Raw genomic sequence first — 15,438 nt, 5'->3', positions numbered from 1 at the left:
CTATCCTTTCTTTTGTTTTCACATCTCCACATCCTAAAAAAAGATGTGAGGATCAGGATGTCTGTTTTTTTCCAGTTCACCAAAAATCATCCACAAAGTCACAGCCAGAAGGAGGAAGCCCACACTGACTGGGAACCTGGGCCTGGGGAGCCTGGTGATATGTGGAGAGAAAGTGCCCCAGGTACCAACCTGCTGTTCACAGAACCGCTTTGGACACAGCGCAGGGACCGCTCGTCAGTGATACCTATCTCGCTTTTTGCTTTCATGGTCTGTTCCAGAAAGGAAGCATTGAACTTAAAATTTATTTTCTGGGAGTTCAGATACAAGTAAGTTCCTTCAATCTGTTTGAGGAATCCGATAGGAAGCCATGACTTTCCTGGTAGCTCAGTGGCAAAGAATCTGCCTGCGGTGCAGGAGACACAGGTTCAATTCCTGGGTCAGGAAGATCCCCTGGAGGAGGACATGGCAACCCAATCCAGTATTCTTGCCTGAGAAATCCCACGGACAGAGGAGCCTGGTGGGCTACGATCCATGTGGCTGCAAAGAGTCAGACATGGCTTAGCGACTGAACAACAATAGAAAGCCAAGTTTTATGAAACGGAAATTTTAACACCTGTGTATTAGGAAGTTAATGTTAATATGGGGTTAACCAAAAAGTTAGTTCAGATTTTTCCATAATATCATGTGGAAAACCCAAACGAACTTTCTGGCTGATCCAATATATTATTTTCCCCAAAATGGAGGGCTATTTGGGCTTTGTAGCCAAGGCTTCTCCTTGCCCACAGATGGTCACTATGTGGCCCTCCCAAACTAGCGGCTTCCCGTGGTCTCAGGAAAGCCACTACTTTATACAGCACTTAAGGATGAAAGGTGCTAATGTAATTATTTTTATATTAAACAACAAACTCTTAGGACTCAAATAACTCGTGAGAACTAAACACGCACGCACCCATCTGGCAAAGAGACAGCAGCCACTCCAAGCCACACCTAATTTTAGAAAAGTTATTTTCTATTTTGCTTTCATGACTTGATTGAAAAAGGAAGCTTTGTTATCTTTTAAAAGTCTTCCGTGTTGCTAACAACATGAGTGTGAGATCTTAGGAATTTTAATGAGACTGTGAGTCACCTAAATGAACCCAAACATAAATGAGAAATTTGTGGTGAAAAACACCCATAAATTCTGAAATGTGTGTGTGGGAGTCTACATACTGATCAACTCCATACCAACAATACTTCTCTATTTTAGGTTAATTTGAAAAACTTCCAGGACACTGTTGTGTGAAGGTGGGGTTTGGAAGAATGCACAGGGTGGGGCTGGAAGGAAGTTTGGGAGGAATCTCACTTCTCTTTTTTTCCAAATTGCCAAAGATTATATTTGATGATATGTTTTGGGAGCTTCCCTGGTGGCTCAGAGGATAAAGTGTCCGCCTGCAATGCGGGAGACCCGGGTTCAATCCCTGGGTTGGGAAGATCCCCTGGAGAAGGAAATGGCAACCCATTCCAGTATTCTTGCCTGGAGAATCCCATGGACAGAGGAGCCTGGTGGACTATAGTCCATGGGGTTGCAAAGAGTTGGACACAACTGAATGATTTCACACACACTTTGAAACACTATAAAGAACTTATTACATAGAAACTTGAAGATAATAAAATTAAAAATAGAATTACTATTTTTATCTTGCAGTCCCACTTCTGGGCATATATCTGGAGAGATACATGAATTTGAAAAGATGCAAGGACCCCAGTGTTCATTGCAGCACTCTTTGCAATAGTCGAGACATGGAAGCAACCTAAATGCCCATCAACCGAGGAATGGATAAAGACGATGTGGTACAAATATGTGTGATGGAATATTACTCATCCATTCAAAAGGATCAGATAATACCATTTACAGCAATAGGGATGGACCTAGAGATTACCGTACTGAGTGAAGTCAGACATAGAAAGACAAATATCATATGATATCATTTATACAACGAGGAATTACTGTACAGCACAGGGACCTGTACTCAATATTTTGTATTGAGTATACAAAGAAAAAGAATTTGGGAAAATAGATATATGTACATCTGTATGTATAACTGAATCACTGCTGTACCCCTGAAACTAATACACTATTGTAAATCTACTATACTCCAATGAAAAGTTTTTCAAGATTGAATAAAGAAACAATACAGAAAATAAGTATCACTGAGCTCTTTCTTATTGTATCAAATAGGTGGGTTTTATCTACTACTGATGACTCATTTTGGTATTATGAATGAAGCATCTTGTGTGCAAATGATGCAGAATGGGGTACCGGTAGACAGTTGAGGCCCCATGAAGAAAGGACAGGTGCTTATGGGACAACACAGCTGGGACTGACCCAGCCAGACCCTGCCGCGGGGAAACGTGCTCACCCAGCTGGGAGCCTCCCGCTGTGGCTCCAGCCCCACGTTCTGACTTTGTTTCCCGTCTCACATGCTGGACTCCCACTGAGTCCCTGAACCCACAGCCGAGGCTGGGATCCTGGTGCCATCACTGACCCCCTGTGCAGCCTCAGCCAGGAGCCTCAGTGTCAACACCCCCATTCCCTCCTCTGTGAAGGAAAAAGAATCATAGTACCCTCCTCACACAGTAAATATTCAAGGGGAGCTCATTTTTTAAAAATCCATTTTACTGGAGTAGTTTATTTACAATGTTGTGTTAGTTTCTGCTACAAAGCAGTGATTCAATTACATATATATGTTCATATTCTTATGGCTTATTATAGAATATTGAATATAGTTTCCTGTGCCATACAGTATGTCCTTGTTGATCATCTATTTTATATGTGGTAGTGTGTGTCTATTAATCCCAAACTCCTAATCTTTCCTTTCTCCATCCCCTCTCCCTTTGGTGACTGTAAGTTTGCTTTCTATGTCTATGAGTCTCTTTCTGTTTCATAAGTCAATTCCTGTCATACTTTAGATTCCACTGTTGTTTTTTTTTTTAATGGACCTGGTCAGCCAAATTATATGTGCTGGTTATTCAACAATATAGAGACCAGGACTTCCCTGGTAGTCCACTGGTTAAGAATCCGTCTTCCAATTGCAGGTTCAATCCCTTGTTGGGGAACTAAGATCCCATATGCCTCAGTGGAACTAAACCCATGCAGTACAACTAGAGAATCGATACCATATGATAAATTTCTTTCTCCATCTGGCTTACTTCACTTAGTATGACAATCTCTAGGTCCTTCCGTGTTTTTGCAAGTGGCACTATTTCATTCCTTTTTATGGCTGAGTAATAATCTGTTGTGTATATGTACCACATCTACTTTATCCATCCATCTATTGAACATTTCAGTTGTTTCCCTGTCCTGGCTATTGTAAGCCATCCCGCAATGAACACTGGGGTGCATGGATCTGTTTGAATTATGTTTTTGTCTGGATGTATGCACAGGAGTGGGATTGCTGAGTCTGTTTTCAGTTTTTTGAGGAACCTCCATACTCTTCTCCACAGTGGGTTCAACAACTTACATCCCCACAGAAACAGCTCTTTCGTGTTTACTTTCTCTAAATAAATTCATTGTGAGAAAAACGTTTCATAAAGAAACCAACCTTGGATCAATTTACTGAGCAGCTCTCAAGAAGTCTGTTCCCATGTCCCTCAAACTCAGAGAAGCCCTCTGTGTTCATAACGCAGGAATTTGGGTCAAACAGGAGGCAGGAGTTTCAAAGCCTCAAAAAAATTTCCTTTTTATTATATCACACTGTATCCTATATACATATATTAATGATGCATCCCCATGGTTCTCTTTATTACCTTCTACACATCATTCAAGGTGTGATGCTGTATGATATATTGGCTGTAATATCTGTTATGACTAATTGATTTAATATGGTTATTGGGATTATACCTAAGAAGAGTCAATCCTCAAGTTCAGTATCACATTGCTTCTGTGGGAAAACCAAGTGTCTTAAATTATCTAGCCATGAGGTCAGATGCAGGAGTAGAAAACGGACATGACAAGACCAGGATTAATGAAAGCCCATGAGTGGGATACATGCCCACCTATGAACCACTTAGAGAAGCTCCTCAGTTTGAAACCAAAGGTTTCAATAGTCTCCATATATTTTAAAAAATATTGATGTATTTACTTGTTCATTTATTTATTTTTGGCTGCTTGGGGTCTTTGTTGTGGTGCATAGGCTTCTCCCTAGTTGTGCTGCAAAGGTTTAGTTTCACCGAGACATGTGGGATCTTAGTTTCCCACCCAGGGATTGAACCTGCAGCTCCTGGAACTGGAACACGGATTCTTAACCACTGGACTACCAGGGAAGTCCTGGTCTCCATATATTATTGTATAAACAACACATATAGTTTGGCAGAGATCAGCTCCATTAAAAAAAAACAAAAATGTACTGCTTTTAAACCTATGAAAAGAACAAAAGCAGTGATCTTCACTGATTTATTATACATATATCATTACTGCATTACGGCCCCACACCAGAGTAGGAAATAGCTAAACAAACGAAGACCCAGAAGAGAGACCTGATGTTGTGATTTTTACTGACCTCTGAAAATATGGGGAAATTTTTCAGGTGTCACTCAACCTGAAAGTTACCTTTCTACCCAAATCCAGATGACCCCTTTCCAGTGCCTCCAAAGAGGAGAGACCACGACCGAGCAGGAAGCAGCTGCCCCAGGCATGTCACCAAGTCTGCTGCAGGTGCCCAAGCTTTCTCAGCAGCCGGTCCTACAGGAACCTGGAGCAGTGAATTGGGAAGAGCAGCTGTTCAGGCTATAAAAACCCACTAGATGAAAGTTTCTGATAAAAATCCAGGTTCTGAGCTATTGCAGGGGGAGCCGCTGAGGAGTCTCTGCAATCAGAATCAAAGTGTCATCTTGGTGGGACTCTTACAGATGCAGGCGGTGGGGGGTGGGATCGAAGACCACCAAGGACAGGCAGCCAGAGACCCTGCCCTGGGTTACATCGCATGAAGGAATGGTCCAGCTCCTTGGCGAGGAGACTTGAATTCACGGCACAGGCACTCACAGTTTACTTGTGATTGGGGACTCATTTCTAAGCGTGGAGGATGAGTGTATGTGTATCAGTTCAAACGTCACTTTCTTCTCATTGATTGGAAGAGGCTGCCTGGGGACTTGCGAGGATAAGGAGTCCGAATCTGGGGCTGTGCTGGATGTAGGGGAAGGGGGAATGGAGCCAGGCCCTGCGTGTGGGGTTGGGCAGGGGGTTGAGGGGGAATGAACAAACTTGGTGACAAATCCTAGGCCTTAACTGGTAGGTAAATCGTATGTGGTTCTTGACCTGTATGTACAGTCATTCTCAGTGCATCTTTTTGTTCTCATGATAAAGTTTTTAGTCCAAGGAACCCTTTAATCCTAGTGGTCCAGTGGTTAAGACTCCATGCTTCCAATGCAGAGGGTATGGGTTCAATCCCTTATCGGGGAAATAGATCCCACATGCCGCAGAGTGCAGCCAAAAAAAAATCAAACTTAAGACAGATACATCTTTGAAAACATTTACTGTCAAAGGCTGGGGCACAGCTGACAAGCTCTCACAGCCTGTGCCAAACAAGGCCAGCTTCCACGTGAGCCCCAGGTGGGGAGAGCTCTGTCTGGTTCACACGCAGTCCCACCAGGTTATGAGAATCGCACAGCCATGCAGGGCTGAGAATTAGAACCGTCTGTGACATTCCATCCAAAGAAATGGAATAAATCCCTTCCTGGAAGGCTAAGTCGTGGCTGACGTGGGTCTTGGATTCACAGCTCCACACACTCAAGACAGAGACAACTCGAGGACTGTGCACAAAAGCTGGGCATCTCCTGAGACAAGCCACGAGGCCACCCAAGTTCTGGACTCTCTTCAAGTCAGCTGCCTTGTTCTTGGTGCATGCTCTTCTCACTAGTGATCACTTTTGATACTGAACCAAGTTTCTGATCTTCGGTGTTATTGCCTGAGTGGGACAGGGTGCAATTTAGGACCCTGAGCCCTCTTTCTGTTCCACTGGCGCTGGGTGACATTAAATACAAAACCACACTCCTAACTACTGACCTCGGGGTCTTAACCTCTTGCCAGGCACTGTGCTGAGTGCATTCCTTGTGTCTGTGTATTTATAACTCACAACAGAACAAGAATGATACCTAGAGAGTTGCTTTTTTCCAGAAAAAGTTGAGATTTTTATTGTAATTACATGGAAATTATTTTTTAATCAATTTGATAAATTTATGATATAGAATCTTTGTCATTCAGTCTTTATGATACTGAATCTTTCAATTCACAAACATGATATATCTCTCCACTTATTTACATCCTGTTTCAATAGTTTTACCATTTTTCTCCATGTGTAGAACACCTTTCTTTTTATTGACATATAGTTGATTTACAAGGTTGTACCAGAACATCTTTTTTTAAGATCTATTCCTACATACGTTATATTTGCTGATGATATTATAAGTAGTATCCTGTTTCGCTGCATTTTCTGTTTGTTTCTGGTATATAAAAATAAAATTGATTTTTACACCTGGATTTTGTGTCCGGTTGACTACCAAATTCTCTTATACTTCGAGGTATTCCAGGTAGACAAACATATTAGCAAATAATGATAGTTTTACTTCTTCTATTTCAATCTTTACACATTTTATGCTTTTTTTTTTTTTCCTTACTGCCATGGTTAAGACCTCCAGGACAAAGCTAAATGAGAAAAAAAATCAGGATTTGGGGCATCCATGTCTTGTTCCTGGTCTTAAAGAGAAATGCTTTCACTGTTTTATCAAGTATCACTATTGTAATCACCTTTTTTGTAGATAATCTATATCAGATTAGGAAATTCCCTTTTATTCCTAATTTAAGCTAAAAGTGTTTTCACTTTTTGGGTTTAGTATGTAAGTAGGAAAACATTATGTTGGGAAATTAAGAAGCATACCAGACCCAGAGCCTGGCTGTGGGGCAGACACTGTGCCCAGCAGTTGGCAGAGATTTCTTCATGCCAGCCCAGTAAGGCAAACGCTTGGGTTCATGATGAAGAGACACAGTGCTCTTGAGGAACTGGCCCAAGATCTCTCACAGCTGGGAGGTGGCAGGAGTGGGATAGGAATTCAGGTGTCTCAGGAAGTGGGCACCTAAACACCACCATGGAGCAGAGGAGGCTCGGAGACCCAGGGAGGTGAACTCGGAGCCCAGGGTCACAGAGCTGAGTTTGACCAGAGCAGGAGTGGAGCCCACACTGTCTGACCCCAAAGCCGGAGCTCCCAGCCACTCTTGGGTACTGCCGAAGGTTGGTCCAGAAAAGGCTTTACCTTTGTTAACCATTCTGTATAACACTGTGGGCTTCGCAGGTGGCTCAGTGGTAAAGAATCTGCCTGCCAAAGCAGGAGATGCAGGTTTGATCCCTGGGTTGGGAAGATCCCCTGGAAGAGGAAACGGCAACCCAATCCAGTGCTCTTGCCTGGATAACTCTATGCACAGAGAAGCCTGCAGGGCCACACTTCAAGGGGTCGCAGAGTCGGACACGACCAAGCATGCTTGCACATGAGGTTGCACTAACTGCCTCAGGAATTAAGGCAATTGATACATGTTCAATTTGTTGCTGCGTCATTGATACATATTCAATTTCCAGGCAAAGGCCTGCCTGGGAAAAAGTCTGAATCCTCAGATTTTGCTTCTAAAATCACCTGCGCTCTCTCCTGTTTCAGAGGAGACTGGCTGTGCTCACGCCTGCATCCACATCTCCGGAAGGAGGTAAGGCACGCTTTCTCAGAGCCCTCCTGCTACCCGCCCTCGATGGCCTGACTTAAAGGCACGATCCGTACAGTGGGTTTTGAATCTCTGGGGCTGGTTTCTAGGTTTGTGGATGACGTCCAGCACAGGCTGCTGCGTTACCACCACCCACTCACCGAGCCGCTCAAGAGCGGGGGAATGTGTGTGAATGTCACCGCATAGACGGGAATCTGGATGCACGCCAAAGCCAAGTGCAAATGCTTTTGGATTGCCTCCGGCTTCCTTCTCTTCACACCCCTCCTCTCATGTATTCAAGGGACTTAAAGGGGGTGATGGCAGCCAAGTACTTTTATCCACACACTCATTTTTCTGCACAAACTCCAATCCCATTGCTTCTCAAGGACAAGTCCAGGACACAACATTTCCTATGGAAGCAAACTCAGAAAGCATTTAAATCAGAAAACAGTTGGTAGGGAGGGCAAGTGAAAGCTGTTATCATTTACTGTACTGATGGTGAAACAGAAGCCCTACAAATATAATGATTTTTTTTTTCCAATTCCTAGATCAATACATTTGATGTGAAAAAGTTTAATGTGAAGAAGTCTTGGAGACATATTTAATATTATGGATACCAAAGAGCTGTCACTTAGAGGTTTTTTCTTTTTATGGTTCCTGGTGTTTATTTGAAAGCAAGTCTTTCTTGGAAAATCTGATATACAGATTTTTCAATACATGATGGAGCATTTTACTAGACACAGTCCTTATGACATTATACCCAAGGCTAGAAATCACAGAGATATTTAAAACTTTTTCTGTTTACTTGATTTTGACTGTATTGTTATCTGCTTCAATTAACTTTAATAATAAATTAGTTGTAAAATTAGTCTGGAAAAAATAAACTGACTATTCATTGGGAGGAAAAAAATAAAAGAAAACAATGTTTGAGGAGGAACATAAATTTAAGAGCAATACCTTGATGTGAAAGCCAGTCTGAAGCCTTGTTTTGTTGATAAAATCATACTCTGGTATTCCCCAGCCAATTTCACCAACGTACTCAGGTTTATATTTAGCTGGCAAGCTTCTGTTTGAGGCAGGCCTCCATAAATATCTGAGATCTCCAGTTTTCTCTAGTGCAGGACACTTTTCTCCTATATAGGCAGTGTGCTGAGCAACTTGAGGGAGGTGATCCTTTACATAATCTGGGCCTTAAAACAGAAAGAAAAAAAAAACTGAAAACCTCTGCACTTTATTCTGAGATGCTTTGGTTATTCTAAACGGTGGAGATAATACTAGCTAATGATTTTGTGCATTCACTAATGATTGTGCGCATTCACTATGCTCTAGGTGCTCCATAAGCTTTTTAGATATGTTAATTTTTAACATATCTATGTTCAATTGCTCCTTATAATAACCAAGAGAAGTATGGGGTATTATTTTCCCCAGTTTATAGATGGGGAAAACAAGGCCCAGAAAGATTAGTTACTTGTCCAGAGTCACAGCTAACAAGCCCTTCACTCCTTGACAGGCTGTCTCACAGATTGGGCTCTTAATCACCCCACTACACGGCTTTCGTTATAACCAATTTAATACAAACATGTTCTTTTTTAAAATTTTATTTTATTGAAATAAAATTTTAAAAAAAGAACATGTTTTATGTATAGGATGGATAAATAACAAGGTCATGCCATGTAGAAAAAATTAACACAATACTGTGAATTTAATTTTTTCTACACGGCATGACCTTGTTATTTATCCATCCTATACATAAAATAGTTTGCCTGCTAATCCCAAACCCCCAATCCATCCTTCCCTGCCCCAAGTCCAGCCTGGCAACAATAGATCTGTTCTCTAAGTCTGTAAGTTTGTTTCTGTTTCATAGATGATGTCATTTGTATCATTTTTGATTCCATATACAAGCCATTATATATAATATTTGTCATTCTCTGACTTACTTCACTTAGTATAATGTCTAGGTCCACCCATGTTGTTGCAAATGGCGTTATTTCATTTTTTGTGGCTGAGTAATACTTCATTGTATATATGACCACATCTTCTCTATCCATTTGTCTGTTGACAGGCATTTCGGTTGTCTCCATGTCTTGGCAGTTGTGAATAGCTGACACATTCTATACACTAAAACTTCTCACTTACACCACATTTGCAGGATGTTGGTCTTTAGACATTGGAATATTTTATCTAGAGAGATAAAATCCTGAAATGAGGATTAGAAAATTCCCCAAATGTATTAGAAGCCATGGGAAGACTGGAGAAAATTGTCAGATTAAGAGGCCCAAAGGCAGGGGCATTAAACAAATATTGGTATTTTAAATGAAAGACAATGAACAAAAAGGAATCAATGAATTGTGGAAGTGGGCCAAACAAGCAAAAATAAGAGGAGATCTGGGAAAAGATGGCTTGTATACAATTGGTGTTGAAAGCTGATGATGTAAATGTGTAAAGTGAAGCCAAGAAGGGTTTGATTAGAACAGACAATGAACTGCGGCCCAGGAAGGGTCTCAGAAGACCCAGAAGCAAAGTGGCTGAAGCACTGTCTGGGCAGATGGGAGACACAAAAAGGAGCATCACTCCTCTAACTCAAGGGAAGCCCAGATTTTGGAGACAGAGGTTTTGCTATGGTCATGGTGTCGCTTGGTGCCTTCTGGCCCCAGGTACCCTCTGGTTTTGTCTTGGGTCATTGAGCTCAAGGTTTTCAGAGAGTACAAGTGGTCGGGGGTTTGACTAAGTGCTCTGATGGAGAGGTCAGTATAACAAATCTGTGCCTAGAAAAATCCTCCAAGCTTTCCAAGGAAACTGAAAATTAGAGAAGTGGGACTTCCCTAGGGGTACATAAGAATCTGTCTGCCAATGTAGGGGACGTGGGTTTGATCCCTGGTCCAGGAAGATCCCACATAACATTGAGCAATTAAGCCAGTGCATCACAACTACTGAGCCCGTGAACCTCAACAAGAGAAGCCACTGCAATGAGAGTCCCCATTCACTGCAACTAGAGGAAGACCATGCTTAGCAATGAAGACCCAGTGCAGTCAAAAACAAATAAATCAAAGTAAATACCTTGATGCTGGTAAAGACTGAAGGTGTGGGGAGAAGGAGATGACAGAGGATGAGATGGTTGGATGGTATCACTGACGCAATGGACATGAGTTTGAGTAGGCTCTGGGAGTTGGTGATGGACAGGAAAGCCTGGCCTGCTGCAATCCATGGGGTTGCTAAGAGTCAGACAGGACTGAGCAACTGAACTGAACTAATTAAAAAATTAAAAAAAAAAAAAAAGAAAACGTGAAAAATGACTCTTCAGACACAAGACCCGGGCAGATGATTCCCCAACTTCCTAATCACTGTGCTCCCTGGAATGCCTGCATGTTGACTGGCTCATTTCCTGTGATGAATCCATTATGACTGCAGGTTCTCACTCAGGCAAAAGGACTCTGTATAGAATGGCCCGAGCATGAAAAACTGTTTTCTCTCCCAAGTTAGCCAGTGCTGAAGGCTCACTTACAAAGCTCCTGCCATAAGCACAAATTTGCAATCTCCTCCAAACAGGATGAAACTGTGACTGTTTTAGTCTTGCTGGAATTTCAGGGTATGCTTAGGCTGGTGTTTTCTCAAGTGTGAAAGTGAAAGTGTTAGTTACTCAATAGTATCTGACCATTTGTAACCTCTTGGACTATAGCCTACCAGGCTCCTTTGTCCCTGGGATTTCCCAGACAGGAACACTGGAATGGGTTGCCATTTCCTTCTCCAGGGGATCTTCCGGACTCAGAGATCGAACCCGGGTCTCCTGCATTGTAGGCGGATTCTTTATCATCTGAGCCACTAGGGTAGACCGGTGTTTTCCCAAATGTTCCCCTAATGCTGCTCCCATGAGTGACATGACAATGTCTGGGAGGGGGCGGGGGTGCTCCACCATCAGGTACATTTGGGATGATGTCCATTTGCCTTTGAGAGATTCCCAGCCTACAAAAAGCATTTTAAAAGTTCTGAGAAATCCTGCACTAAAGGAACCTGTTTGCAATTATGTAACACAGCTTTTCCCAAACTGATCTAAATGTCTATCTTTTTTTTTCATTGGGTCACCTGTACATGTCCTGCAGATACCAACAGAGTTGGGGAAATAACAATCCTCTTTGTAACGTTTCAGTTGTTGCTGAAATTTTGTCGTCCCCTCAGCCACTGCCAATGTGAGAGCAGATGTCTATCTATAGTTACTCCTCCTCACTCAGTGGACCGCAAAACATTTTTTAAAAGAACACTTTCTTGACAGCTGAGTCTAAACATTTCATTTTAGACAGAATCGTGGAAAGTGCATGTGCTTTGCAAGTCAAGCGTGGGGAGAGGGGCTCCCCAGAGAATCAAGCTTCTCTGTGGCTTTTTAGTTGAGCCACTGGACTTTCCTGACCGCCCCCCCCCCACCCCCATCTCCTGTGTGCTTTGGAAATAGCGTGATACAGTGTGCGTGGTCCAGGAACTTCTGGGACAATTCCCCCAGGCCGTGGAGCTGACACAGGCACCCACCTCACAGCGGAGCCAGCTGGTACCACCATCCTCAATGGGCTGGGTTCACAGCCCCTGGAGCCAGCCCAGAGCTCACACAACCAAAAGACCCACTGTCACTGCTCAGCCAGCATGCAGACAAGGGGTTACCCTGATGGACAGCTCCATAGGTGTCTGGCTTTGTCTGACTCATTATTCTGACCCTCTTCCTCCAGAGCTGAGACTCTCTGCTGGATCCGATTCCCTGCCTAAAGGCCAAACTCCCAATTCCTGTCCAATCCACAGTCTCTTTATTTTTCCTTTAACAACTAACATGTCTGTTTGATCACTGTTGCTATATCCCTTAGGGAGTTCCTATTTGTTTATCATCCTATGGCAAGTTTTTTTGGATTGTTCATTCTCTTCCCAAAATTCCACCCCTCATTTGCCAATCATGAAGTTGTCAGCTCCTGGGTTAATAAAATCGTCAGGTGCTCATCTGTTTTGGAGGTCTCGTTCACACCTGAAGACCAGCTCCAGGGGATGATCTGCAGCTGTAATGTTTGAACAAGTTGCCCAGCATTGACCCTATGCCCAGAGGCTCACATCATGATGTGGGCGGGAGATGTACTTTCTTTCACACCTGGGCCAACTTCATAGGTTCTCATTTCTTCATCTTCCTGCCCTGGAGAAACTGTGATCTCAAGGGCAGAGGGTAGATCCTTTTTCCCCTGTACATGCCCAACATGACCTGCTCATTAGTGTCTGAAATTCTAATGTTACAGTTGAGGATGTAGTTTATAAGCTAAACTACTGTAGCACCAAATCCTGACTTTGCCTTATGCTGGCTTTTTGACCCAGGGAACATTATTCAGCCTCTGAATTTAGACTCCTCATCTATAAAATGAGAAAAAATACACACACTCCAGTGTTTACAATAGCCAGGACAAGGATGAAAACTAGATGTCCATTGACAGATGAATGGAAAAAAAGATGTGGTACAAATATACAATGGAATACTACGCAGCCACTAAAAGGAATGAAACTGCCATTTGCAGCAACATGAATAAACCTAGAGATTATCACACTAACTGAAGAAAGCATACAAAGACAAATATCATATGATATTACTTATAGTTGTCATCCAATTTAAAAATGATACAAATGAATTTATTTACAAAACAGAAATAGACTCACAGACATAGGAAAAAAAAAAATTTATGGTTACCAAAGGAAAAAATGGGGAGGAGGGATAAATTGAGTTTGGGATTGACATATACACAGCACTATATATAAAATAGATAATCAACAGAGACCTATATATAGCACAGGGAACTATGTTCAGTATCTTTCACTAACCTATAGTGGAAAAGAACCTGAAAATAATATATATAAAATATATATGTGAATCATTATCCTGTACACATGAGGTAACGCAGCATTAAAAATTAATTAATTTTAATTTTAAAAAATGATTTAAAAAAATAGTGACACCTGTCTGATGGCCTTGTTAGAGGGAGAGGAAATAATTTTATTGAAAGAAGTGCTTATCTGATGATCTGGCACATAATATACATCAACATGACTATTTGTATCTCTTCCTCTTTCTTTTTCGTTCATTTCTCATTTAATTTGATGCTTTGTCTTACCTGTTTCATTTTTTAAAGTGTATTTTAGGAACTTTCACTAATAATTTATTTCTTACTGTGAATAAACTTCAAAGCCTTTCCTGAGAGCTCTTCTAGTTCAGGGGTTGACAAACTTTCCCCACAAAGGGCCAGAGAGGAAAGATTTTTCACTTTGTGTTTGGGGCATACAGACTCTGCCTCAGCTCCATGGACAGTATGTAAACAAATGGGCATGGCTGGGTTCCAATAAAGTTTTATTTATAGACACTGCAATTTAAATTTCATGTAATTTTCACATCTTACAAGTTGTTATTCTTCTTTTGCTTCCCTCCCCACCCCACAACCATTTGAAACAATAAAGAACATTCTTTGCTCGTAGGTGGCAGGACAAATTTGACCCAGAAGCCATAGTCTGTCGATCTCTGAAGATGAGGGACAGGAAGGAAGCAGATGCCATGGAGGCTGGAAAGAGCCCAGATCAGAAAATATGACGGCTTTCCAACAAGTGTCGCCTTCTGCCAACACCTGGAAAGGCCCTGGCTGTGGCGTGTGTCAGCAGAGAAAGAAAGTTCTATCCTGAGGCAGGTGTTTCTTTCTGATTTCTCTCCTGCATCTGCAGTGTTTCAGTTAATTAATGAAGTAACTCATTTATTCATTTGTTCTCTCACTGACTTATGCATTCATTTATTCAACAAATATTTATTGAACTATATGCCAGGCACTGTTTCCAGTGTTATGCAAAGAGCAGCGAGCAAAGCCAAGACCTGCCTTCAAGGAGCTTCCTTTCTCACTGAGAGGCAGGTGAGGACTAATAAACCATCCTTCAGCATCTCTCATCTGGCCTACAACCTTCTAACTAGTCTCAGCTCTCATGGCTCCTAACATGAAATGGTTTTCTCCAGTGCCTATATCTTTTTTCATCCAGATTTCTTCGGATGGCTGACTAGTGTCTTCATAAACTGGAGTCTTACCTTCCTTCACCTTTTCTCATGATCAGAACTCATCTTTCAAGGCTTACTGTGAGTGCTGCCTTTTCTGGAAAACATCTCTAATCCTTCCAAGCCCAAATTTGACACTCAGCATGCTGCCTTCACAGTAGTTTCTTTTGATTTCATCTTTAAAAATACTGTATTAATTGAATCTACTCTATTTGTAAGCTCCTAGAGGGTAAAGGTTTTTATTTATCTTTGTAAATACTTAAAAACTTTTTAATTGAAAAATATTTGACATAAATCCTGTATACATTTAAGGTGTACAACATGTTGAGTTGATATATTTATATATTCTAATATGATCAATATTGTAGTGATAATTAGCACATCTATCATTTCCTCTTAGTGGCATGACTAAACTAATTAAAACTAGTCTCTTAGCAATTTTGATAATACCATATTGTTGTCCATATTCACTAAGCTGTACATTAGATCTCTAGGCTTATTTGCTATTCTTTGAGTTTGCACCTCTATTTTTTTAAGTTTGTCCCTTTAAACAGCATCTGTTTTATTGCACCAATTCCCAGCCCCTGATAACCACAAATTTACTCTTTAAGTGTGTGACTTTTTTAGATTCCACATATAAGTGAGAGTATATAGCATTTTTCTTTTTTTTTTTTTT

General features: G+C 41.6%; 1 protein-coding gene across 1 annotated transcript in view; it reads right to left on the bottom strand.

The window, feature by feature from the left end:
- Positions 1 to 15,438, bottom strand: part of C1H4orf45 (chromosome 1 C4orf45 homolog) — a 125,865-nt gene that overhangs the window by 65,741 nt on the left and 44,686 nt on the right. The window contains exon 3 of the mRNA XM_043487439.1: positions 8,678 to 8,910. Within this exon, the coding sequence (XP_043343374.1) occupies positions 8,678 to 8,910 (233 nt within the window). The remainder of the gene's footprint in view (positions 1 to 8,677; positions 8,911 to 15,438) is intronic.

This window comes from Cervus canadensis, chromosome 1, assembly GCF_019320065.1.
Source record: "Cervus canadensis isolate Bull #8, Minnesota chromosome 1, ASM1932006v1, whole genome shotgun sequence".
NCBI classification, from domain to species: Eukaryota; Metazoa; Chordata; class Mammalia; order Artiodactyla; family Cervidae; genus Cervus; species Cervus canadensis.
Note: the sequence above shows the minus strand (reverse complement) of the source record. Positions and strands in the feature narration are given on the sequence as shown.